The following is a 27482-nucleotide window of genomic DNA, read 5'->3' as shown; positions in this document are numbered from 1 at the left end:
ACAGTAAAAATCAAACCAAACAATCTTTAAAAAACCCCAAAGATTTATTGCAGTAGTACAATTTTAAAAACACATTTGCATTTAGTTAGGACTACTAGTTTTGAAAGTGGCACCACAAGGTCATGAGCTTAAAAAAAAAGAAGCTATGGATTTAGGGATATTCAATTAGCGATCCTTGTTTGGAGAACCAATTTTCAAGCAGCAAACCGCTTACTGTATTTCTAGTAACCCATTAAGCATGTAGAGATTCTTGGGCCTAAACATACAGCTGTACCTTTGTTGATACCGTAACATCTTGTAAAATGTGCAATTAGTGATGTAAAACCCAGGATATCCCTGTCCATGAAGCAGAATGTTTCTCTATTGCACGTATTTAGAAACGTATTTGTAGCTTCTCCAGATAGCTCTAGAAGTGTAAAAACGTTAAAAAAATACATTTTTTTTCCTTGAAAGGGAGCAGCACCCTACCTTATTACTATTTGGATGCCTTTTGGTGGCCTCCAAAGCAATGTTCCACTGTTGGAAGGAGAGAGGCACCATTTTAAGAAGTTGAAACTGACAAGCAAAAAGGATTCATGGCTTACTGGCTTTTAAACTTATTTCCCTCAGTTCACTAGAAATGATTTCCAAGGGTTTGCATTCAAAAATAAAAAGCAGAAAAAAGGAACACACAACAGAAGAGGAAAAGCAACGGTATTTACAGTGTTCAGAGCCTGCCTGCCATCTACCCCCCCCACCCCGCCAATCACAATGTTAAGCAGCCCATATCACCTGCAACTAATAAAGTGCCTTTCTTCTTACAAATTTCCACTTGTTTCATTAACAGAAGTAGGTAAGAGGACAATCCCATGTCACCAAAGATCTTTGAGACAAAGGCCAGTCACCCACAATTCCGTCCACTGCCACTTTGTTTGTAAATCAACATGGCTTCTACAGAAACCAGTAAAGACATGGTTGTGGATCATTGTATTGCTGTCTTTCTATACCAGGGATCTCCAACCTTGGTCCCTTTAAGACTTGTGGACTTCAACTCCCAGAGTCCCTCAGCCAGCTTTGCTCCCAGAGGGACTCTGGGAGTTGAAGTCCACAAGTCTTAAAGGGACCAAGGTTGGAGACCCCTGTTCTATACTAAGTCTGACGAATGGAAAAATCACACCATCTGGTTTTAAATCAAAACACCTAACTAAAGCAATCTTTGGTTTAGCAACAGAAATATAAAGTAGTAGTTTCCCTATCCTCCAGATAAATCCTTATTTGGCGGGGAAGCGGGGGAAGGAGAATCTGCATAGCAAAGTTACTTAAAACCCTATGCACTTCCTTCTATGCACTCCAGGCTTAAATAGAAGACCATCACAGAAACACTGAATAAAACTTATTTGCCAGTTCAGAAATTCTTGCATGATTGCAAATCTTTGTAATACAGGAAAAAAGCGCCCAACACAGAATCGCCAAAGCATTAATGTTGGACAAACATTGTGTGTGTATTCTTCAAGGGAGGATATTCCACATCAGGGGGTGTACCTGCTCTGCTGAAAGGCTGAACTGGCTCCAAGGCAGAAAAACATCTAAAACTCAGATTGCTAGGACTATTAACTAAAAACACAGAGACCACAAATGGGGCGGCATATAAATGATGTAACAGAAACTATAGTTGCCTAGCCAATTTATTTTGGGTCACTAGGCAATATGAAGGCAGAAACTGCTTTATGAAGGAGCAAATGACTGCATGCCGTTTTCTCCTTACTCCATTACAATATAAACAATCTCCACCCAGACCTGTTACAGAGTGTTTTTTTCCCCCCCCCACTGGAGTTCCACAGTGAAAATTGTGATGATTTGGAAAATGTTTTCTTATGATCAAGTAAAAGATATGTTGGTATGAGAGACACGTGATGAATCCTCAAATTAGCCTGATTTGCAAGACTGTCCCTCGTCCTTTTTAATAGGAAGAGTAATGCAAAACTGCCTAACCCCCAAGTTCTGATCTCAGCATGGACAGCCAACACTGTCCGGACAAAGAAAAACACCGACAGACATGCAAACTGACTTGACCGGCCAGGAAGCATCTGAAATAGATCTAATATATAAACATATATATGTTAAAGAAAAATGGATGAGAATAATACAATGAAAATGGAAAGCTTTTTTACTTCCAAAATCCCTCCAAAATTCAAAACAAAATCACAATTGATTTAAAGTCTATGTACAACATGCTGTAGCCACTAACAGGACACAAAAAGGAGAAGTCCTCATGTTCTCATCTCAGGAGTGCCAGCTTTCCAAAAGACAGAGAACAAGTAGTACACAAAACCAAACTGCAGGAGCAGTGTGCTTCCACCTTATGAAAGAACGTATGGATGCAAACTTTCTGACCACAGCAGAGTGGCTCTATATTTACAAATTATTATGGGCCAGCCTTTCTTTGGTGTCAGGTGCTAGAACAAGGAGCCTGGGAACTCTGGGTGGCTCACTGTGAAAAATATTCAGAAAGATCTTCTAATTGATGAATGCAACACATACAAAAGATATAATTATCGCCAGTAGTTGTTTTTTTTTTAAGGATGGTTTTCTGTATTAAAAGTATGGCAACAGAGTTTAGAAACTCATTAAAAAAGCATCATTTGCCAGAGGGTTCCTGAAATGTACATTTGTGTGTTAAGTTTGTAAATGATGCACACTCCAGAAAACCAAGAAGTCCAAGGGCATTGCTAGAACCGACTGACCAGGGTGACTTTAAGCATTTGCGTGACTCTCAGATTGCTTTTTTCCATGATTCTCTTCCTGTTTCCATGCTTCAAATGATTGCCTTTCTTAGCTTCTTTTAAAAAATACAGACTAGAAACAAAATGTGCAGGTAATTTTTTTCAGTATACACACACACACACATACATACACACAAAGACTGTGACTCAGAACTGCTGAATTCCATTGCAGGTGTCAGAAAAATGGGAGGAACTTATGCCTTGGGCAAAAGAAGAGCTGCTGGAGCTTCTGCAAATGAAAGTCAGACCCCCCCACCCCCCGTTGTTCCAGGCACTACCGAACTGACTCTCAAAGTCTTCTACAGTGACGGTGGGTCATAGAGGCCCAACTATTTCTTAGCGGTGTCCAGTGTATGCCTTAAACCAAGAGGTAACTGAGGCTGCTGCTGAGGAGATCATGCCACCAGCACTGCTGCTGGCTATCGGTTGAGAAGCCTGCGTGCTCTGGCTCTGCAGCATCTCTAATGGCTGGGAGGGGATATCGCAGAACCGTGGGCTGGGCAGGTTCTCCCAGTCTGTTCCAAGGTCAGTTTCTTCATCACTTATGTGCTCATCTCCACTCTCATCTGTTTCACCAGCACCGCTGGGGTCCACAAACTCCATGGAATCTTCCAAATCAGCACTGATCTCAAATGGTCCAGACCTATTAGGGGAGGGGAAGGGGGAGAGGGGAGGGAGAGAGATGCTTTGATTGCACACTTGGTAGCAAAAATGGAAAAAAATAAGCACACATTTATGTTTAAAGGTGTACGAGCTGAAGTAAAAGAGTCAAAGCTGAGAACGTGACACCTGGGGCTGAGCAACTGACTCAGAATCTCATCAGAGGAAGCTTGCATGATGGAGCAAGAATTTTTTAAAAGATCACAGAATAAGGGAATAAATACTTGGAAGATTCCATAAAGCATCAAGTTATAAGAAGTGTTACTTTTCTATGGGATATGGCAATTCATGCAGAACTGAGGCAAACTTCAATCCCTTGTCACAATGAGAAAAACTGAAAAATAGGCAAGCTGTTAACCGAAGTCAGAAAGTTACTGCTACTATTTGACCTAGAAATTCATAATTCCTGAACAAAATATATCTGTAATTGAAAAGGCCCATCCCATATTCCTGGACGAAATTCTTTTTTCTCTCCAACTTGGGAGAGTTGCTGATGGTCAGATTGAATGTTATTTGTATTGTGTATTGAATATACAGTAACTTATCAAACTTCACTATTGTTTACAGTGATATCTGACACAGAGAAGGGCTGCTAGGAGGCTCTTCTAGAAAGCTAGTGAGGGCATTTATTACTGAACTGCTTCTTACCTTCCCAAATGTTCTGTCTCAGGACTGACCAAGTACATCAAGTTTCTGAGTGTATGTAGAGGGTGCAGAAGATCTAAGTTGACATGCTGGAAAAGCATATGAAGGAAAGCAGAATACTCATCAGGCAGGACTTGAAAGATGAGGAGGAAACAATGTAAAGCCTTCCAAGAAGGAAAAGAAACCAAATGAAAACTACCTGAGAAAAGCAAAGGTAAAGGATATTGGCATTTAGCTTTTTCACTGCCCAGGTGAATTTCCTCCTGCTAAGATTTTCTCCGCAGAACTCACTGCAAAATATATTAAGGCGCAAATATTAAGGCATAAAATCTTAAACAAGAACTCAAGGCAAATAAAACAAACATGTTTTGGATCACTCTGATTTGGCAAAATAGATTTGTTGGATTAGCTAACAGAAAAAGAACAAGGCTCATCCAGTTCTATTTTCCATTTTGGAAAGGAGCCACTATTACAGAATTGTGTACATAATTCCTTCCTTCGTCTTTAACATCCAATCATACTGGCTTGCAAAATTGAGCATAATTACTGTATTTTTCGGAGTATAAGAGGCACTGGAGTATAAGATGCAGCTTAGTTTTTGGGGAGGAAAATGGGGGGGGGGGAAATCTGCCTACCAGGTATTCATCTGGCTAGCATCCTTAGTCTGGTCAGCTTCAGCACATTAGTTTGATGGTTTTTATCCCCTGCTTGGGGATAAAAAACAGATTCTAAAGCACAAGTGATCTTTGAAGAGAGAAGCAATGAGAAAAGCAGGCAAACCACGGAGATCACTTCACTTGCTAGCACCTTGTTAGGGCTTCGGTCATTAGCGCCTCATTAAGGCTGCAAAAAGCTTCACAGCTGAGAGTTTGAGGGAGTAGGCAAAGCGCGAGATTGCTTCAGTCACTAGCCTCTTGTTAGGACTGAAAAAGCTACATTTGGAGTATAAGACACACCCAAATTTTCAGCCTCTTTTAGGAAAGAAACAAGTGTATCTTATACTCCAAAAAATGTGGTAATATCAATAACACCATTTCATAAAACAACCCCCTATGTCCGTGATGGCGAACCTATGGTACGTGCCATATCGTTGGGCATGTGAGCTCAGCTCCAGCTGATTTTTGGGCCTTCTGGGCCCACCAGAAATAGGAAAACAGTCTGTTTCCTGCCTCCGGAGGGCCTCGGGGGTGGTGTGGAAGGCCCGTTCTTCTTTTTTTTTTTTGTTTACATTTATACCCCGCCCTTCTCCGAAGACTCAGGGCGGCTTACAGTGTATAAGGCAATAGTCTCATTCTATTTGTATATTTTTTTACAAAGTCAACTTATTGCCCCCCCAACAATCTGGGTCCTCATTTTACCTACCTTATAAAGGGTGGAAGGCTGAGTCAACCTTGGGCCGGGCTCGAACCTGCAGTAATTGCAGGCTCTGTGTTCTAATAACAGGCTTCTCTACTGCCTGAGCTATCCCTGAGAGTTCTTCCTTCTCCCCAGCCTCTAGCGCCTTTCTAGGAGTCTGGGGAGAGTGAAAACGCCCTTCCCCATCCCCCTGGAGGCCCTCCAGAGGCCGCAAACGGCCCATTTGCCAACTTCCAGTGGGACCAGAAGGCCCATTTTTTGCTCTCCCCAGCCTCCAGAACCTTTCTAGGAGCTTGCAGAGGGTGAAAACGGCCTCTCCCTGCCCTGGAGGCAGGAAATGGCCCATTTCCTGACTTCAGGAAGTTGGCAAATGGGCCATTTCTGGCCTCCAGGGGTTTGGGGGTAGGCTGTTTTCGCCCTCCCAAGCTCCTAGAAAGGCTCTGGAGGCTGGGGAGAGCAAAAAACGGGCCTTCCACACCACCCCAAGAGGCCCTCCGGAGGCAGGAAACAGACAGTCTTTCTACTTCTGGTGGGCCCAGAAGGCCCGAAAATCAGCTGGAGCTGAGCTCACATGCTCAGCGATATGGTAAATGGGCCATTTCTGGCCTCCGGTGAGCCTTCAGGGGTTTTGGGGAAGGCCGTTTTTGCCCTCCCCAAGCTCCTAGAAAGGCTCTGGAGGCTGGGGAGAGCAAAAAAATGGGTCTACCATGCCATCACCTGCCAGGAGCGGGGGGAGCGTCCAGTGCGTAGGCGCGGGGTGCATAGAATTATGGGCATGGGCACACAAGCGCGCAACACCCACCCATCCCGCACACAATGGCAAAAAGGTTATCCATCACTGCCCTATGTCTATATTAAGGATTCATCTCTGTAATTGTTCTGTCCCCCTCCTTAGTCCGGGAGACACGAGTGATGACTTAATTAGCCGGCAACTATCAGCTCTGGCAGCAAACTAGTGAGCATCTGCCAAGTGTCTCTGTTATCTCTCTTGATGTCAATGAGCCAACCAGGAAACTAGGAACCAACAGGACTTCAGCTCTAGTTCTCTCCCTCTAAGCAGTTGATTTGCTCGCCACGAAGCGGTATAGCAGCCCTTGCTGCTTTGGGGTGTGGCTCCATGACTCAGTACTTCCTAGGCCTGCCCCACCTCTGCTTCTGTTGTTCCCGCCTCTCCTGCCTACGAAACCTAGGGTCCAGCCAGGCCTGATTGCCATCAGCCGGGTCTGGAGACATGGCCTGGGGGTGGAAAGAGTCAGGGGACGGAGGCCTCGTTATCTCCTCCACCTGGCCTGCCTCTGGCTCCTGGAGCTGAGCCAGTGAAGCCGGTGCTCCAGAGGTAAGTCCTGATGGCCCTTCCCCCTCACTTCCCAAGTCACTTTCTGGCAGGGGGCCCAGCTCGGGGGACACAGACACAACAGTAGTTTAACTTTTGCAGAGGCTTAGGAAACTTCCCATTTGGGATTTGTGTGTGTTTGTGTGTGTGAAATAAAATTTAATGATCACCTACTCCAATGATATAAATGCTAGGAATATTGCAGCTTTGGGTGTTCAGTATTTTAAAAAATGAAGTCACAAGAAGGTTTGCTGTCCACCATCTCTAAAGTTTTATCACCATCTGAATCCAGTCACATACTTGGCTGTCCGTCAACCTACAATTATTACTGTAGTATTTCTGTGAAATCTTAGAACTTAAAATTTGGTGTATATAAAGTGCTATATTATAATGGTTACAATTCCTAGAGCCTGTCATTCAACATAATGTTCTTAATAACCGTTTTGGCATGTGTTCTAGCTCCTTCTAGATTCCTTACCTGTTATATAGCTTTTTGGGAAGGTTTACATCCAGTATAAGTGACAAAATGTTAGTAAGCTGAGTTGCATAGCACAAAGCAGCACTGATGGTATAAGCAGGATTGTTATGCTCCATGTCTAGAACAAAAGGAAAAAAATCAGTTTTGATGGCCACACCAGAAAAGGCAGAGTCCAAGAATTCACAATTCACAAAGTCTCACAAGATCACCAAGTGTCACTAAAGTTCTTGTGCGAGATCTCTAAGAGTTGTTGTTGTTGTTTTTTTGCACCCAGGGCTGCCAAAGCATTGAGATCAGACAATTTGTTTGCTTCTAAGATTTCTGAGGTGTAATCCCAGTTAATGAGCTATCATCTTCTCAATTACGAGAACTAAAAATATGCTTTTGGGAAACTCTCTAGCCAATATCATGTTCTGCAATTCTTTGACTCCCCATGAAAATCATGGCTCAGTCAGAAAGTAGTTTATGGAATCCCTGTGATTTTCTTACATTTCAATAAGCCAAATATCAGGGCAAGAGCATCGAATTTGCATTTCAGTATTAATTTTAAAAAATGATGAAGAACCCTGAGACTTAAAAAAAAAGTTTAAATGATACCTAAATGACCTTTACCTGGTCCTTGTGTAGTTTTCTTCTCTTCTACCCAATTGTAGTAAGCGGAATAATCCCCATTGTTGGGAAGGGTTATCCAAGGCCCTGTGATGCCAATGCTGGTGTCTCCATTATGATCATCACACACCCATCGCCCAGAAAGGTAGGTGGTCCTCCTGGCTTCTGCAAGCTTGCTTACTGTGCTGGAGGTCATGGCATTGTCGCTCTCTGAAGAGACATCTGTGGAGTCCCTAGAGGAAAGGCAAGGAATGGTTACTAAAAGGATTGCACAGCAGTTCAGGTTTTATTCCAAAAAGAAGTTTCAGAGTGTGCACGATAGGAAGAGGTGTGATTGTTTTAAAAAAGTTACAGAATGGAACTATGTTTGCAGCTTTGTGCCATCTATGAAGGGAAGGGAAAACACTGATTTTCTTGGGACTAAGCCTCATTATTATGGAATGAATACTTTCAGATTCAGTGCCTGGTGAGTTTAGAGATGATGATGATGATAATAACAACAAAAACAACGAGTTGGAAGGGACCTTAGAGGTCTTCTAGTCCAACCCCCTGCCCAGGCAGGAAACCCTACACCATCTCAGTCAGATGGTTATCCAACATTTTCTTAATTTCCAGTGTTGGAGCATTTACAACTTCTGCAGGCAAGTTGTTCCACTGATTAATTGTCCTAACTGTCAGGAAATTTCTCCTTAGTTCTAAGTTGCTTCTCTCCTTGATTAGTTTCCACCCACTGCTTCTTATCCTGCCTTCAGGTGCTTTGGAGAATAGCTTGACTCCCTCTTCTTTGTGGCAGCCCCTAAGATATTGGAACACTGCTATCATGTCTCCCCTAGTCCTTCTTTTCATTCAACCGTTCTTCATATGTTTTAGTCTCCAGTTCCCTAATCATCTTTGTTGCTCTTCTCTGCACTCTTTCTAGAGTCTCAATATCTTTTTTACATCGTGGCGACTAAAACTGAATGCAATATTCCAAGTGTGGCCTTACCAAGGCATTATAAAGTGGTATCAACACTTCACGTGATCTTGATTCTATTCCTCTGTTTATGCAGCCCAGAACTGTGTTGGCTTTTTTGGCAGCTGCTGCACACTGCTGGCTCATATCTAAATGGTTGTCCACTAGGACTCCAAGATCCCTCTCAGTTACTACTATTGAGCAAGCTACCACATATATGGTACCTGTGCATTTTGTTTTTTTTGCCTAAATGTAGAACTTTACTTTTTTCACTGTTGAATTTCATTTTGTTAGATAGCGCCCAATGTTCAAGTTTGTCAAGATCTTTCTGTAATTTGAGCCTATCTTCTGGAGTGTTGGCTATTCCTGCCAGCTTGGTGTCATCTGCAAATTTGATGAGTTCCCCATCTATCCCTTTGTCCAAGTCATTGATGAAGATGTCGAAGAGTACTGGGACCTAAAACAGAGCCTTGGGGTACTCCACTGCATACTTCCCTCCATGTAGATGTAGTTCCATTGAGGACTACACGTTGAGTGCGGTTGGTCAGCCAGTTACGAATCCATCTGGTGTTGATGCTGTCTAACCCACATTTTTCTACTTTATCTAGTAAGTAATGGTCTACTTTATCAAACGCTTTACTGAAGTCCAAGTAAATTATATTGACAGCATTCTTCTGGTCCACTAATTTTGTCATTTTGTCAAAGAATGCAATGAGATTAGTCTGGCATGATCTGTTTTTGACAAATCCATGTTGGCTTTTGGTTATTACTTTGTTTGTTTCTAGGTGTTCGGTGATTCGTTGCTTGATTATCTTTTCCAGAATCTTCCCTGGTATTGAGGTCAGGATGATAGGTCTGTAGTTTCCTGGATCTGTTTTTTTCCCCTTTTTTGAAGATGGAAACTACATCAGCTCTTTTCCAGTCCTCTGGCAGTTCCCCGGTGCTCTTTGAAATATATAGTTCAGTGGTTCTGAGATCTCATCTGCCAGTTCCTTCAGAATCTTGGGGTGTAGTCCACCTGGTACTGGTGATTTGAACTCGTCTAGGGTAGACAGGTGTTCACTTACCGTTTTTTTCCCTATTTTAACTTGTGTTCCTAATCTGTTTTCTGTGGTGCTGTTTTTGATAGGTTGGATTGTTTTTTCCTTTTGTGTAAAGACAGATGCAAAAAATGAGTTAACTTCAATTTAAATAAGTAAATTCAATTGGTTTCAGTGAGGCTCATTTTCAAATAACCATAGAGGAGAACATCTCAATTCAGTGCATGTTCTGTGTCAAAGCCTTCTGGTTTCTCGCACCCCATTACAAATATATATATACAAATCTCATTTCTCCTATATAGACGATAAAAGCGAACCACTTCCTGACTATACGGTGAACCACATCAACCACACTCTTTCTCCTTACCTCAGACCGATTTTCACTTCCTCAATAGGGAATATAATAGAAGTTAATTCCAGGACGTGTGACCGCCGGAGATCTGCCAGATGCTCATGATGGCTTCTCAAGTCATAGTTCTTCTTCTCTACTAGCTCTCCAAGCCGGCGATTGTGCCTCTGGATTTTCTCCTTCTTGTCCTGATGGCGCTGAGCCCTTCGGTAAAGTTTCTGGTTCTCATCTTTAATTCTAAGAAGCCACTCTGAATCTAGACCAACAAAGGCAAAAGTATAATCTTTGGAAGACCCTCAAAATGGCACAGCTAATTACTCAATGGATAATGTATGAGTAAATTATTTTACTTAGATAAACAAAAACATACATTGTTATCATTAGTAGAAATATGTTATGACTGTGAAATAAAGCGGCGCCTGGGATCTCCGAGCAGGATTAAATCTGAAATCCACAGCATAGCATTTTAGGATGTCAAAGTTATCTTGTCCCACCTAACTTATCACATTAGGAAACTTTTTAAAGGAAAACAGAAATTGACAGGCTATAAGGCTAAGCAGCTGCTTCCAGCATTATCTTGATCATGAGTAAAACATTTAGATCCAAAAGAGCCTCCTAGAAAAGAAAAACAAAGCCAGCTGCAGCCCAGTATTTGGTCTGCATGTCTACTCACATTCCTCCCCATAATCAAAAGAAAATTTGGCAGATGTAATAGGAAGTTATTAAGATTTCAAGGTAGACAGCATTCATAAATCTTGCAAAATCTGGGTTATTGAAATACTCCTCTGATGGGAGTTATCCCAATGTTTTAGTTGCTGATCTGGGGAGAACTGGAGGGAGATGGATGTTCAGCCTGTTTTGGATGCTTGTTGAAATAGCAATCTGGTACTGCTTTTGATCCTTAGTTGCAGGGGTGGGCTGCTGGGGGTTCGGGAGAACCGCTAACTAAGATTCTGTGCAGTTCGGAGAACCCCCAAATCCCACTCCTGGCTGCCCCTCCCACCCCGCCTTGCCCCTCCCAGGAGCCCTGATGCCTATTTTGGATGCAGGTAAGTGCAGGGCGGAGGCTCGGGGGAGGGCGAAAAATGGGCCTACTGGAAGTTCAGAGGGCCTCTGGAGCCTAGGGAGGCTTGAAGAAAGTCTCTGGAGTCTGGGGAGGGCAAAAATGCCCCCTCCCTGCCGTGATGCAGGAGGCTAAGCCATGCCCACCATGGCCACGCTCACCCAGCAACTGGGCACAGAACCCCCTTGCTAAAATGTTTGAAGCCCACCCCTGCTTAGTTGTCACTGCATTCCCAAGAAGTGACTATGGTAAATATCATCTTTACACAATTTCCACCATAACAAGAGTTACAACCCTTTTTGAGTAGGTTGGACAGAGATGGTTATCTATATCTTGGTTACATCTCAAGATCCTGAGCTTTAAAGTCTTAAGCACCACAGAGTTTAATTATTTGAGGACCACTGCCACATCACACAAATCAGTAGTAGAGGAAGTTTTGAAGATGTCTCACTTTCAGAGGTAGGCACATGGTACCTAGGAAAGGGTGCTGTTTTTCACAAGCTATGGAATGTCCTCTCTAGGGAGATGCACTGAGCTGTAAAGCACCAGTATTTTAAAAATACAGTAAGGAGGCATCTCTAGTCATTAACTGATTTTTTAATTTTCTTGATCTTAATGTTATAGTTTAATCTAGTATTTTTGTTTTAAATGTGTGCTGCTCTCAAGACTTAAATAAGTAGAAAAGCAAGGAATAAATTTAACAGATGAACAAATTACAACTAAAAGAATAAAAGAGATTATATATCCCACTACCTAATAGTATTCTTCAACACAAGCAGACAAATGCTAGGCTGAGGATGCATTTTCCATGGAATTCTTGCTTTGTAGGTTTAAGATTTCATTTTAAAATACAGATTATTTCTAAAATGTTACCTACATTTTAATATATTATTAATGTAAAAGTACATAAAAACAATGTACTGCTGTCAAATAATTCTCTTTGGATTAGAACATTGGTTTTCAAATTATGTATCTGCTCTGACCCTGTTATGTATCAAAAATGCTGCATGTTAGGTGGTGTTTAACACCACATAAACTAAATCAAATAGATGGTAAATATACAAATATATGTTGGAGGTACAAGAAAGAGGTCGGAACATATAAACACATTTGGTGGGATTGTGATAGTGCACAAAAAATATGGGACATGGTGTTTAGAGGTATTAGAGCACTTTTGAATGTAAATTTAGATATGTCCCCGAGAATTGTATTATTGTTGCTGGTGGAACAACGGGATATAAATGAAACAAAAAAAAGACATGACTGTAAATTTGATAATGGCAGCTAGATTAGTGATGGCTAAATATGGGGATGAAACTGGGATATTCAAAGAAATGAACGGTATAATGAAATTTGGAGCATGGCAACAAACGATAAATTAACAACAGAAATTAAATTTTAAAAAGGGATGATTAAAACAAACAATTATGATGAAATATGGGGGGATTTTATAAAATCAGCGTTGATGGAAGGCAAAGGAATAAACCTACTCAAGAATATATGTTGTTTTGGAGAGGATAAGGGCATATTCAGAATATATTGTATATTTTTAGCTGTTATAAAAGAAGAAATATAAAGGGGGGGAATGGTTTCCAGGGGTGGGGGCACACTGTATTATTTGTAATTTTTTTCTTTTTTGTATTTAGATGTGTATGTATATGTTCGTATGGTTGCATTACTTGTATTTAAAATAAAATTTAAAAATATTAAAAAAAGCTGCATGTTACCCAAAGAACCTCTACTAGTATCCAAGAGTTCTGGAAGCTCACTTGAGGGCACCCTAAATGCCAGGTAGGCCTATTTGGCTAATCAGCTTTACATATATTTAAAGATATGGGTAGGGAGTTACTGTTTTTTTAATCTTTTATACTGATTTTTTAATTGTTTGAAAGCTGCTCAGTCACTGAGTGTGAATGGGTAGCCATATAAATCTTCTAAACAAACAAACAAACAGCACAGGAGTGCAAAGAAAAATTTGAAATATGAAGGCAATAAATTTTTACACCATTACTCCTTTTATCAAAATAGCTTTGATAAGCTAATGAAACTGGTTAAATTAACTTTGTACAATTATTGGAAAAGTTGGGTACAGAAAAGGAATTTCGTAACAGGAATCTGCAAAGACTTCTACAACCATCATTTACTTTTTGCTATTTCTTCATTTTCTTTGCATATTGTTTGCTTCAGCTGCTCAATTCTCATCTTGCAAGACATTATTTTCCATCTCTGAAAGCAAAAGAACTTCTATTAGGATTTTTGCACTGCAAATGCATCTATAAAAGAACATCTATTAGGACTTCTATAAACGATTTTTGCATTCTTTAAAAGGAACATTGGACTTACCTGAACGTTCTTTCTATTTGCACTGCAGAAGAGTCTAAGCATGGGATTCAAATTGTCTGATTGGCCAGACACTGAGTTGGAAAATATTTGGCCAGGCCTCTTCCTGCTGGCTGAGCCTCAGTTTTTTCAATGAAGACAGAGGATGTAGCCAGACTGATGAATCCTGGATCCTGGACCATGTCAAACCAGGATGGGGTTGGACTCTCCTGCAGCGCACATAGAAAGAACGTTCAAGGAAGTCCAACGTTCCTTCTCCTGTGCGCTGCTGGAAGTCCAAGCATGGGATATACCCAAGCTAAACCATGGATGGGCGGGAAACAGATTGGTCCAAGGTCCCCTCGGCCAGTAGAACCTGTTGTAACACCCGTCTCCCAAACGCCGCTTCCAACAAAGCAAACATGTCTAATTTGTAATTCCTGACAAATAGTGAAGGGGAAGCCCAGGCTTCCCTGCAGATTTCCAGGATCGAGGCCTGTGTAGCGCAGGCTGCCGTAGTTGCAGCGCTCCTGGTCGAGTGTGCCGTGATGCATCCTGGAGTAGGCCTGGGCTGATGTTCGTAGGCCAACGTGATACAAGCCTTCAGCCAGTGATCAATTGTAGATGGTGAAACCTTCTTACCCATATACCTGGGCTGAAAGGAAACAAAGAGAGATTCCACTGCCTCTGGATGACATCCCTAAAAAATTGCAGTGACGGAATCACCTCCTGCGCTGTAATCGGCTCTGTGAACAGGCTGGTTTGGGGGTCCTGAGGCTCTTAAGGATCCTCTGTTAAGCCCCCTGTTGCCCCCATATTAGCAGTTGCCTTAGCTTTTAACAGCAAGGGCTTAAACAAATTGGGCCAGAATAGCCCTGTGTAAGTAGGCTTGTCCAGGGTGGCTCCTTCCTCCTCTGACAATTCATAATCACCCCCTTCATCCTCTTCTGCAAGCGAAACTCACTGTGCAAGAAAGGAGGCAGGGAAGGAGACTCCTGCCTATAGCCAACCTCGGGTTGCAACAAGGTTGTGGAGAGGGCAAAAAGGTGGACCTCAATGGCAATGAGGCGGCTAAAGCTTTTTGTTGGAGAGCTGCATCAATACCCTGCGAAATGGTTTGTGTGATTAAATTGCACAACTCGTGAGACAAGCTAGGTCCCAGACTCTCTGCAGGGCGGAGCCCCGCAGCTGTACGAGTAAATGTGGCAGATGGTACTGAAGGCCTGTGACTGGAACTAGGTAGCAATCCTGAATGGGTCACCGAAAGAGGAAAATGATCCCCCGCAACAGGTGTTGTGTGAAAAGTCTGTAGCCCTATGTCAATATTAGGAGACCAACTTAATTGGCTCTCCTGTAAGGCCAGAGGGGGCAATTCCTGTTGTCTGGAATTGTTAGCTGTAATACTGCTCATTTTATTTATTATTTACATTTCTATATTTATTATTTACATTTCTATACCGCCCTTCTCCGAAGACTCAGGGCGGTTTACAGCTAAGTTAAAAAGACATATACAAAAATTAAAACACAATATTTGAAATTTAAAATCTGAAACCATAAGGCCGAATATTAAAATAACAAGTAATAAAACCACTCAATTAAAAATTACTCTTAGGCCAACCCTGCTTGGTGAAACAAAAAAGTCTTGAGCTTGCGCTTAAAGGCCCGGACGTCGGGAAGAAGGCGTAGCCCCAGAGGCAGTTCGTTTCATAGGGTAGGTGCCCCCACAGAGAAGGCTCTTCCCCTGGGGGCCGCCAGCCGACATTGTTTAGCTGACAGTACCCCGAGGAGACCCTCCCTGTGGGAGCGCACAGGTCGATGGGAGGCTATTGGCGGCAGTAGGCCAATAGTCATTGGGAGTGGTGCAGCCCTAGTTACCTCTGCTTGTTGTTGTGCCTTAGCAAACTGTTTTTCTAAGGCTTTTTGCCTTCTTTGAGCATCTTTTTTAGCAGCAACAAAGGCAGAACTGGAGGATTTAGTCTTAGATCTGGTAGATGGTTTAGTTGAAACTGATCTAGCCCTCCTGGAAGGAACCAGAAGCCTCTGATCCCTGAATGGGGGAAGAATTGGGAGAATGGTTGCTGCGTGAGCCAGTGCGATCCACCATCTTTGTAGCCGATTCCAGTGATATTGTGGCTGATGAGAACCACTCTGGGGTGAACCCAATCCTGGAACAAATCCCCTTAGACAGTGTGGAAGCTCGAAATCCTGTCAAAGGCTCAGCAGAAATAGGCTTCAAATCATCAAAATGGTTTGTAAATTGCCCAATAATGGAGCCGCAGCCGCAGTAGGGTGAAAATGGCGTGAAACGGACAACACGGTTTCTCCGCGCCTCTGCAAAGCCACTGAGTTGAAAAAACTGAGGCTTGGCCGGCAGGAAGAGGCATGGCCAAAGATTTTCAAACTCAGTCTCTGGCCAATCGGACAATTTGAATCCCATTCTTGGACTCACCAAGCAACACACAGGAGAAAAATAATTTTTTTCAAAGTAAACAGATGGCTAATTCAATTTCCAAAATCCATTCAGTTTAATCAGCAACCTAGAAGCTGCTGAAAGGGAATGTTAAGTAATTAGGATGTCCTAGATTTACCTTTAAATTTGATATCACAATTAACCATCTATATTTTGGTTTTGCCTGCATTTTAGTTTTACCTTCATTTCAGAAGAGAGTTACACAACAGAATGACTGATACGTTAAACAAACTGTCTAATGCAAGTTATACATTTTGAGCATCTGGTAGTTCTTTAGACACTTTCTCAGCAGTTGAAAGTTTCTCTAGGCCAAGCTGCAGTGATCCTCAAATAACAATAGCAATAGGACTTAGACTTATATATCGTTTTACAGTGCTTTACAGCCCTCTCTAAGCTGTTTATAGAGTCAGCATATTGCTCCCAACAATTTGGGACCTCATTTTACCTACCGCATAAGGATGTAAGGCTGAGTCAATCTTGAGCCTGTTGAGATTTGAACTACCAATTGCAGTCAGCTGGCAGTCAGCAGAAGTAGCCTGCAGTACTGCACTCTAACCACTGTGCCACCGTGGCTCATAGGTAACAAGGTAAAAAAGAAAAGATAAAAGAATCCCTGTAGATTTTATTCCGCTAGTTGTTGCCAACTATAAGGCAGGGTGTTCAATTCCATTTCAACGCCATTGAGCCAGCCCTGTCCAAAGACATTTCTGCTGTCACGTCCCCAGAATGATGTCACAGAGTGCTGTTACCTTCCCACCGAAGTGGTACCTATTTATCTACTTGCATTTACATGCTATCAAACTGCTAGGTTGGCAGGAGCTGGGGTGAAGACGGGAGCTCACTCTGTGTGTGGTGCTCGAGTCTTGAACCTGGGCTGCCAGCTTTCCAGCTGACAAGCCCAGCATCTTAACCAATGAGCCACAGTGCTGCCCCCTCAAATAATGATGGCAGTCAAATCCTTACAAAAAGTTCTATATCAGGAGAGCTAAGTTTCCCTTTCAATAGGCACATATCTTATATCAAGAGCAACTGATATCCTTCTAAAAATATCTGACTATTGTACTATTTAATAACAGTGTACAAAATGGTTTGAGTTTTGCTCCAGTATTAGTGGAAGTATTCCAGAATATTATAACCCGCCTGGAACTGTTTTGCACTGAAACCACCTTGTTTCAAGTGCAGGCTTGACGGAGGGCAATTTTGAGCAAAAGTCAGAACAGTATTCTGATATTCCAAAAGAGAGTTATTTCAATATAATCTATCTTAAGCAACCAACCTTTATAGATACAATTTAAGCATTTGTTCATTTGGGCTGAAATTCAGTTATTTACAGCAATATAGGCACCATCACCTACATACTGTATAATACAGAGCACCATGAATAATAGCACTAAGGAAAACTAGTTGAAATAAAATATGAAGTGAAAGAATTCTGCAATGCTCACCAGTTGATCTGCTATCTGCTTCCCCTCTATAGCTTTTAACAACCTATAAAAATGTGGAGAAGTGGAAAAAGAAATAGAACATTAACTGGCAACCAGAAATATACTTCTATATTGATTAAGATGAATCACGTTGATTGTGTATTAATATCAACTTTGTAAAGTAAAATAGAATGAATTAGGACTTACTGAGACTGGAATTCATGCTGTTTCTTTCTAAGGTGCTTTAATCTCTCTTTTTTTTCAGAAAACCTAGAAAAGAGTAACATTTAAATGTGTTTCTCAATAAATAAGAATATGAATAACCTCTGTATTAGAAAGGCGTTGCTTAGAGTATTATCACCTTATCTTTTTACATACTATGTTGAACATGTCATTCACTTTATAAATAACAAATTACTGATAAGCAACAAGATGAACGAAATGACACTTGGAGGATTTTCTGGATATGTATTGGACTTGTTAGAAAGAAGTGGCAGAATGCAGATTAGTATCCATTGATGGTCAACTGGCTGATCACCAAACTAACTAGAAACTTCTAAAGTTCTTAAGCACGTGTAGTGAACTTGTTTAGCTAGGATCTCACCAAAATCAGTATAACCATGTTTGTCTTTAGAAAAGCTATGCCAAAGAATAAATAATTCAAAACTATGAAACATCACAGTCTGTACCTATGCAGTAAAACAGGATTGTCCTTTCTGAATTTGGGAAGGCAAATTTTATATAAGTCAATTTTTTCAGGCTGGTACCTATCTTCCAATGTATTTTACTGTATTAAAGTCCTCTGAATCCAAGCAAACTTATTCATATCCTACCTTTATTATTTTCATAAATAACTAAAGTTTAGACCATTCATTCTAGTTGTAGATGGTAGAAGATACTGAGGAGCAATTTAAAGGAGATACACCAGACTGAAGATAAACAACCTATTCCTATGCAAGTATACTCAGAAGTAAATCCCACTGAGTCAATCCCAACTAGGTATAGAATTCAAACTTTAAGATAACTCATACAATTGGAATAATAAAACATATATCAATAACAGTATCAGAAAAAGAAATAAAACATGAAATGGCAGTAAACACAAAAAGAATTAGAATGGAAGAAAAAAAATATGCAATATATAAGCTGAAAGCTCTTTGCCAAAGAATCCTGCTCAGGCAGTGATAGAATGCTGTATACTCTGCTGGAGATCCACATTACTTGAGCAAGGTTATTACACATACTGGATCCCACAAAAGAAAAGGCCTATAGGACTATTAAGTGAAAAAGTGGGAGATCATTGGATCTAAAAAGGGCAATGGATAAAACACTATGGCAGTGATGGTTAACCTTTTTGGTGCCAAGTGCCCAAAGTGCATGTGCGTGAGAATGCACATGCATGTGCACCAATCCTTAAAATGCAATGCAAGCGCCCCACCCACGTGTGCCCCACCCCCACGCATGTGTGCACATTCTGTGCACATGCACCCTTCCGCACACATTTTGGCTTCCAGGTTGGCGCAGGAGACTTTTCAGGCTCAAAATGGGGCATGGGGAGGGCCTCACGATCTCCACGGTTTCTCCCCCCAGCGTGTCTTAGCTTTTTTCCTGCATTCCTGCCTTCCCAGATCTTTGCAGTTTCTCCCTTCATCGTGTCTTAGCTTTCTCCTCCATTCCTGCCATGGAGAGGCACCTGTGGAGGGTGGATCCTGCGGATATTGGGGAAGGCTCCGCCCATGCGCAAGCTGGCCGGTGGGAGGCGCACGCACATGCACAGTGGAGCTGGGCTGGGGCGACAGCTGGCGTGCCCACAGATAGGGCTCTGTGTGCCACCTGTGCCATAGGTTCACCATCATGGCACTATAGTAAAGATCTTTCCACATAAATCTGGACTGTGATTAGTGTTAACTTATATTATTGTTTTTTTCTTTATTCAAAAAGTTTTACAAAAAATTTTTTTTCCTGTTTCCCCCCACCCCCCCTCCCTTCACAAACCTCCCTCCCCCCCTTGACTTCCCGGAACAACACAAGGTATAGTTAAAAATAAAACAAACATATGCTAAAAAAATTTCCCTGCTAACACTATTATACTCCTACAATTCTCATCAATTCCTAACCTCCCCCAAAACAATCAGAAGTAATACATCCTAATCATTCAAAGGCAGTCTGATATCTCTTCATCTGATATCTGTTTTGAATATAGTCAAATATTATTGTTTTAAAACTATAGAACAGGCTGCTCCTTATTAACAACAAATATGCCATATATTAATAATTACAATTATGACTGCTACACAGGAAATTATTATTCCTAAACAGTTGTGTCTGTCGTTCCAAAAGTATGTTTATTTTTAAAATTGATAAAAGTATTTTCAATCTACAAAAAAACCTAAGCCTCACGTATCAGAGAACTGGGAGATCACAAAAGTTTGTCCTTTGTGCCATTAGTCAATAAGATATACAGAAAATTTGCCTGATTCCAATACAGGTAGTCCTCGACTTACAACAAGGAGATTCTACTGCATTTAAGACATTCTGTTATGCCGATTCAATATTTGTGTATGTTTTGTACAAACAAGGTCTTTGGATGTTGCTCTTAACTTTGGGATGCAGTTCCAAAGCTTTTTTAAAGAAGGGGTTAAATAATTTAATCATGTGTAGAAGATACTTCATTATTCTATTAAATTAAAATGTATTTAAAGCAACTAATTTTTCAGCACACAAATTATATATTAGGTCTGACTGATTCAGTGAAATTGTACATTATGTACTGGGTTTCATACCAATTCTTTTGACTTGATATCAGACCTAGCTTCTATATTGTTTTACTGTTGTTCTAGTCATGTAATTTTAGAGACATCAGGAAAGGATTTGTATTCAAATAAGTGTGATTCCCTCTTTATTACTCTATGATTTGACACTATGAACAACCTCTAACTGATTGTTTAATGGCAGTCTTAGATGGAAAATATTTTTATTTAAAATTTGCATAATGATTTTCTTTGTACAAGTAAGACTATGGGATTCTTTTCCACAACTGAAATACACAGACTGATACACATTTAAAAAATGTGGAGGAACAGGTATTACACCTTCTGCTAGGTCTCTGATAACAAATGTCCAACTTGACAATCATAGAAACTATATAAAAACTATTATACAAGTTTAGCACATCTGATTTTAAGCTGTTGATAGAAAATATGCATTTATTTTTTAAAATGCACACTATAAAACAATGATTTTCTTTGTTCAGGTAAGGCTATGCATGTTTACATAGTTCCACTATGTTCAATGGGATGCATTTACTCTTAATGAGTACAGGACTTTACAATCCTAATGGAACTTCCTGGAAGTAATCCTTTGGCTGTTTCCACATAACATACTGACCCATTAGCCAATTATATCCTAGCACAGTTTATTACACAACACAGTCCATGTGATTGATTTATAATCCCTGTGATCCTAGGAAATTGGATAAATTAAATAAAACACAGGTAAATTAACTACAGGTAATAATACAACCTAATCATTCAGCAAGGAAGGGGAGAGATTTCTACATAAACACATAAGAAAATATTATTCGTCATTTCTAATTTCCAGCAGGTCCTGTAAGTTCCAGTTATAGTCAATAAAGATGCAAAACAAAAAACTCCACCTTTCTATAACCACGCTATCTCTGTGGAATGCTTTCTCAGTTGAAAAATATTGTCCCACTGCTGACAATATTTTTCAGCAGCGAAGGCAATGTGTTTGTGCTGGTTTATGTTTTTGATGCTGGCTGTTTATCTTGTCATTTAATATTTGCATTTCATTACTGTAATTGACAGATGCTGGAAGTTTTATAGACAAAAAGATAAAGTCACAGTATTTGTAATAAATAATTAAAATCCAACATGCATCCTATCGATCTAGCTGGTATGTAAGAGGGCAAGGATATTTGTCTTCCGTTAAAAATTCTCAATCAATAAGAGAAGGCATATACCAATCCATCTCTCAGAAAGGTCTGTTTATGTATTTATTTTAAGGATCACCCAGCTCCGGTTGGCACACAATTAAAAAAAAATATGTTTGTAAAATGCTTGAAAGCAGTCTTTCCACACTTAAAGAACTTGTGGTGGGGAAACTATGGACACACTCCTGAACCCACTGAACTGAAGGAAACTTACTTGTAAGTAAACCTGCACTGTATTGCTATATGGATTTAGAAGTACTTAATCCTCATTTAGTTACTACAACTGGGACTGGCAACTTGGTCAAGCAAGCAATCACCAGATGAAATTGCAACTGCTTATGATCTTACTTCGGTTTTGCTTTGCTTTGCTTAACAGACTGTGAAGGTTTTACCCGCAAGGATCGTCACAAAGTTACTTGTTCATTGCCAGCATTATTGAGAATGGTTGCTGTATAAAGCAGTCAATAATGAGGACCTGTAGTTAGCAGTAGGCTGTTTTGAGGATTCTTTTCCATGATTGTTTTGAGCCAAGAAAGAATCATAGAAAAAGCAGTATTTGAGAATGAAATTTACTGTTCCTGCCGCAATTTTTCCTTTTGGGAATTATAACAGATTGTACAGTGACTGAGATTAAATTGATTTTGAACTTAATAACAGCAGCAAGGCTGTTGATTGGACAATATTGGAAGAAAAAAGAGTTACCTACAATATTATTATTATTATTATTATTATTATTATTATTATTATTATTATTATTATTATTATTATTATTATTATTATTATTTAAATTTTTATACCGCCCTTTTCCCGAAGGACTCAGGGCGGTTTACAGTCATAATAAAAAACAACAGCAATATACACATAAAACCATAGTTTAAAAAACTTATTATACAAATGGCCGAATTAAAACATTTAGAATAAAACCCCAAATTTTAAAATGTTAAAACATTAAAACTAATTAAAATCCTATTAAAATCCTATGCCAGTCCTACGCGAACAAACAAAAGGGACTTCAGCTCTCATGGAAAGTCCAAGGTCCGCAGTTGCTGAAGTCCAGGGGAAGTTCGTTCCAAGGTGGAGCCCCACAGAGAAGGCCCTCCCCCTGGGGGCCGCCAGCCGACATTGCTTGGCGGACGGCACCCTAAGGAGTCCCTCTCTGTGCGAGCGTACAGGTTGGTGGGAGGCATTCGGTAACAGCAGGCGGTCCCGTAAGTACCCTGGCCCTAAGCCATGGAGCGCTTTAAAGGTAATCAATAGAAGAATGGATATTGAAAGTTACTAACTTGGCTGAGATGGCTAAAATCTCAACCTTTTCGAAAGACAATACGCAGGAAAGATATTTAATTGAATGGAAAAAATGGATTGATTATTTACAAAACAGATATCAGATTAAGAGATATCAGATTGCCTTTGAATAATTAGGATGTATTATTTTATATAATGTGGGGGTTAGGAAATGAAAAGACTTGGATGAGGTTAATTGGATTAGAAGGGAAAATTTTATTCTATGTTTGGTTTATGTATAACAATACCTTGTGACTGACCTGGGAAGCCGGGTGTGTGTGTGTGTGTGTGTGTGTGTGTGTGTGAAGGGAGGGGTGAAGGGGGTTTTGCAGGGGGGAGGGGGGAAAACGGGGAAAAATGTTTTTGTTTGTTAAAACTTTTTCAATAAAAAAAGAGAGAATGAAATTTACCAACGGATCAGTCTGGATCAGAAGAATAATCTCTTACAGGCTTCTCAATGTAACTCTTCAGAAAATTAGACATTTAGCTGGAGCATAGCTTTGTCAGCTTTTGTGTGACAAAAATACTCTGTTATAAGAAGCCTGCTACAATTTGATTGACCTACTCTACTAAGCCATAAAGCAACAGATTATAGTCACTTGGCCTAATATAAATGTGTGAACTAGCATTAGCATGTTTAACAACATAAAATTCTGGAAATGTGAATGCTCCAGTTGTGCCTTAGACTAACGCAATTTGACCATCCCATGGATGACAACATTTACCCAGAGGCAAATAGGGTAGGGAATAGAGAATAGTGTATGGCAGGGGGTTGGACTAGAAGACCTCCAAGGTCCCTTCCAACTGTTATTCTGTATTCTGTAAACTGAGCAGTAGTTTCTTAAATAATGGGCACACATTACCACTTTCAAGACAGGAGATAGTACATCTTCACTAAGATGCACTTACCTCTGTCTGCATTTAACCTCCTATGACTTCTCCAGATGCTTTCATCAATAATGAAGGGTAGAGGTCTCATTCATATAAAGTAATGCTAACAACACAGAGGACACTGTCCACTTCCTCAGGAACTCAGCTCAAATCAATTGCAGAAAACTCAAGACAAAGCTTCTATTCTCTCTGTAGTAATTGCCTAACCAGTGTCCAAGTGAATATTTTTATTATCTGTAGATTTTATTCTACAGATGCTTAGCAACACTCCAGCAGGCCAGCTTCCTAGATGGCTTTCCCTAACAGTAACCAAGTCACTTTAAATGTTATTGGGTAGTTATCCAGAAATATAACAGAAAAACAAACTTGTTGGTTAACCCCTTTTATCATCATGGTATAATCTCAGGTGCACACTCTTACCTATATTTAGTGACATTCTTTGTCTGATGCCACGGTTGCTTTAAGTATGTTTTCTGTTGCATTATATCCTGGAACCCTTCAATACACATGGAACTTCCTCATGGATTAGTTGCTACAAAAAGGTCAGCTTAGGAACAATCCTGTTAAGTGGTACCTCTGCCCTCTTATTCTAAAGATCAACCAGGCCCTTGACTCAATTGCCCTCCAAGGCTTGCGAAACTCCCCATGTGTTGTTTGGAAATCAACAGAATCTATTCTGGTGTCATGAGTGAAGCATGACAAGGGAATGATGGAAATGTTTCCCTTCCTCATAACCAATTGCAGCTGTTCTAAGATACAAAACAGCTCTAATGTCTATCTGGTTATCTAGGCTGGGTCTATGATCATCTGGGACAAGATAATGATTGTCATGGTGTCTAAGAATTCACAAGTTGCTTCTATTCCCACCATAGGAAGTCATGTTAAAAGTCCTCCATAACAAAATAGCAATGAAAAACTAACATTGTGCAGCAAGGAAGTTGAAACTATAGTAGGACCCCTACCTTGTCCTCAAAGCAACCTCACAAATAGTACCTTACATCCAGGTATCTATGGAACAGTGCCTTTGATGACCTGGAAAATCTTCCAGATGATAATCTTCACTCTATCTCCTCTGTCTTGGGCTCATGCTTGATGAAAAATCTGAAAGCGAGATGGGTAGATCTCTGAGAGAAACCCCACCCCCCTTATCTATTGAATTACCAGCAACACATGGCAAGCTTTCCCCCTCAGCCTTAATGAAATCATGGAAGATAATACATCTAGTGCAGGCAGATCTGGCATTTAACAACATCAATTGCAATCCAGTGTATTCTCTAAACCTGTTATCTGGCTCCCAAGATGAGGTTCAGGGGCTATAAAAAGGCCTAAGATTTCCATTCTCTAAGGGTGGCCAACTTCACACCCTGCCATAATAAATCACTTGATATACCATGACAGCTAATTCCACAATTTAAGAAAGGCAAGGAAGCACATAACTTGACTGCCAAGAGCAGACTGTCAAAACACTGAAGATCTCAGCAGTTTTTACTGAACACACTAAGCATGGTTTATTCAATTAACCCCAATCTCTTTATACAACTTATCTGTAATATATTTACTGATGCCAAATACCCATTCAGTTTAATCTAGCACAGAGGTGTCAAACATGCGGCAGCACATTATCAGGTATAGCAGCTTTTCCCCCCCCTCCCTAAACCAGGCGTGGCCAGTGAGTGCAGCATCCGGGCCACAAGTTTGACACCCGTATTCTAGCATATTGTGTGAATGTACTCACCTGGAGTTATATAGGGAGTCTTACATACTGGTTTCAAAATAATTGAATCAAAGAACAAAGTAATTACACCTTGAACCCAAATGTAAACATATTTTAATGAGAGTGAAGGTTTGTTCTCCGAGCTTGTGGATTGGTTTCCCGTTTCATTACCAGGCTAGGTAACATCTTCAGCGGAGTTCAGTGGAATTTTATTTTATATTTTAATTTTGGAGCGACTAAACTGGCAACCCAGCCAATCATCTTTAAGAACATTAAGTTACCCTCAGAGATGAAGAAGCAGGACACCTGTTTCCATCATATTTGACCACTGATTGTATTGGCTACTGAGGACTGGAACTGAACATCCAGCCATCATAGATTCTCTATCTAGTCCCATAACCTGCGCTCACGATCGCTAACCAAAACTTTCATTTATTCTCAAATCTCCCTCTCAGGACTTGAGAAATGAACCCTTTGCCACTGGCTTTCACAGATCCCTTTAATTAATGATAAAAACGCTTAACAAGACTCGTGTTCTACTATAGACTCCAGTGGCTGGCTCTGCGCAGTGTCCACAGTCACTTTAAGCGCAGATAATTTAATTGACCCAATTTGTCAATTCCCACGATCCACTACAGCATAAGCTAGCCACAGAGGTTTAGTACACACCAAACACTAAAATGTGGTGGGCTGGTCTGAAGTACGGTGTAAGAGGAGCTAAAGGTATTTATCCGATCCCTTTAAAATGCCTAGTACGGAATTCTGGAACCTTTGCGTTTCAGACCTTTAACCCCGCCCGCGAGGAGACACCGGCAAACAAATAAAGCCAACGATCCAGGGCCCAGCCCAGCCCTGTCGGGCACCCACCGCTCAGAATCGCGGCCATCGAAGAAAACGAAGTCGCCGCTGCGGACGCACTTGGCGCAGGTCAGGCGGCGGCGGGTGCTGTTGCAAAGAGGGCAGCGCTCCACGGCTACATAGAGGCCCTCGGCCCCGGCTTCCGCATCCGAAGGGTAAGCCCCTTCGGCGGCCACAATGCCGGGTCGCCGCCAGCTCGGCCCGGCCCAACCGTCGCCCCTGGAAGACGCCATATTGCTGACGGGCTAACGGCAGGCCGGCGGTCACGTGGGACTTTGTTTTCAAACAGAGGCATGATGGGGGGGAAAAAGGAGGCGGGGGAAGAGCAGCACGTGAAGGTCGGGGGCGGAGCTAAGCAAAACCGCAGAGGCTGCGCTGGCTGCCGGGGAGGCTATACCGGGGGGGGGGGAGGAGAAGAGGGAGGCGAAGTGGGAACGCTAGTTTTTCTCAGTTGGACCCTTAAAGTTATCCCGAGACGTCGAACGAGAACTGCACGGATCATTGGGCGGAAAGCGGGATTAAAAAAGTGGGGGAAAAGACGTATTAAACCACCGACCGATCAAGCTAATGTTAGTTTCATCGTGTTCTGCGAGGTCCGCTTGCGTCGTCGGCTTTGAATTCAGTGCACGGTGAACATCCTTAAAATTAATTCTCAAACCACGTGTGAGCACGGATGTCCAAGCAACATGCAGATTTATTTTGTTTACTTCTGTAAGAGTTTTGCGCATGATACAGAGTTATGGTTATCTTTATCTGTCTATATCAGTTGTATGGTTATCCGGGTCGGCCCCCCCCCATTAGCTCAAATTCAAATTTAAAACATTAAATCAAAAGTCAGCAGAACTCAATGAAATTTCAGCGAAGATTACATGGCCAGTATTAATTATAATTAAATGGCCCGATTTGCACATAGTAAGCTATGATCTCATTTAAGATTTGTTGAAATCAAAGCCAAATAAACCACTCTAGGCAGCTTACAATCAATTGCTTAGGTAATTACATATTTATTTAACATTAAATAAATCATTGTATATTTTAATTTATTTTATGCAAAATAATTACATAGAGGTCATGCAACACTGAATTCAATTTAAATAATCTTCAGTATGCTACTGAAATCTAAATCTTTTACATAACTTTTTCCTTATTAATGTTGTGTATTTGAATAGTAATCAAATGTTTTCTGGACTATTTACAAATATCTGATAAACATTAAATGAGACAAAACTAAGGAAAGAAGCTCTCTCATTCAATTACTATGGACAGGTTTGAAATACTAGAATATCTAGAATATATACAAGCTTCTCATTTAAAAAAAATAAC

The 27482-nt window shown here is 40.8% G+C and overlaps 1 protein-coding gene across 1 annotated transcript; it reads right to left on the bottom strand.

Annotated features, from left to right (window-relative positions):
• Window positions 1–16: 16 nt before the first annotated feature.
• ATG14 (autophagy related 14) lies at window positions 17–26430 on the bottom strand. The gene is made up of 10 exons (XM_058163017.1): window positions 26169–26430; window positions 17668–17730; window positions 17482–17524; window positions 13392–13473; window positions 10203–10440; window positions 7847–8076; window positions 7235–7352; window positions 4267–4357; window positions 4071–4156; window positions 17–3405 (listed from the first exon to the last, which is right to left on the bottom strand). The coding sequence occupies exons 1-10, from the start codon at window positions 26390–26392 to the stop codon at window positions 3099–3101; spliced, it is 1482 nt and encodes a 493-aa protein (XP_058019000.1). The 5' UTR covers window positions 26393–26430; the 3' UTR covers window positions 17–3098.
• Between the last annotated feature and the right edge of the window lie 1052 nt (window positions 26431–27482).

The sequence above is a fragment of the Ahaetulla prasina genome, chromosome 1, assembly GCF_028640845.1.
Source record: "Ahaetulla prasina isolate Xishuangbanna chromosome 1, ASM2864084v1, whole genome shotgun sequence".
Taxonomy (NCBI): domain Eukaryota; kingdom Metazoa; phylum Chordata; class Lepidosauria; order Squamata; family Colubridae; genus Ahaetulla; species Ahaetulla prasina.
The sequence above is the reverse complement of the archived record's forward strand: the minus strand, read 5'-3'. Positions and strand labels throughout refer to the sequence as shown.

Bases quoted from the DNA above. Each gene is read 5' to 3' on its own strand.
- ATG14 (XM_058163017.1), bottom strand. From the start codon at position 26,392: ATGGCGTCTTCCAGGGGCGACGGTTGGGCCGGGCCGAGCTGGCGGCGA. The intron at 10,441-13,391 runs GTAAATGATGGT...TTGTTGGTCTAG, and splicing joins AAATGAAGAAATAGCAAAAA to ATTCAGAGTGGCTTCTTAGA. The intron at 8,077-10,202 runs GTAAGGAGAAAG...CCTTTCCTCTAG, and splicing joins GAAGTGAAAATCGGTCTGAG to GGACTCCACAGATGTCTCTT.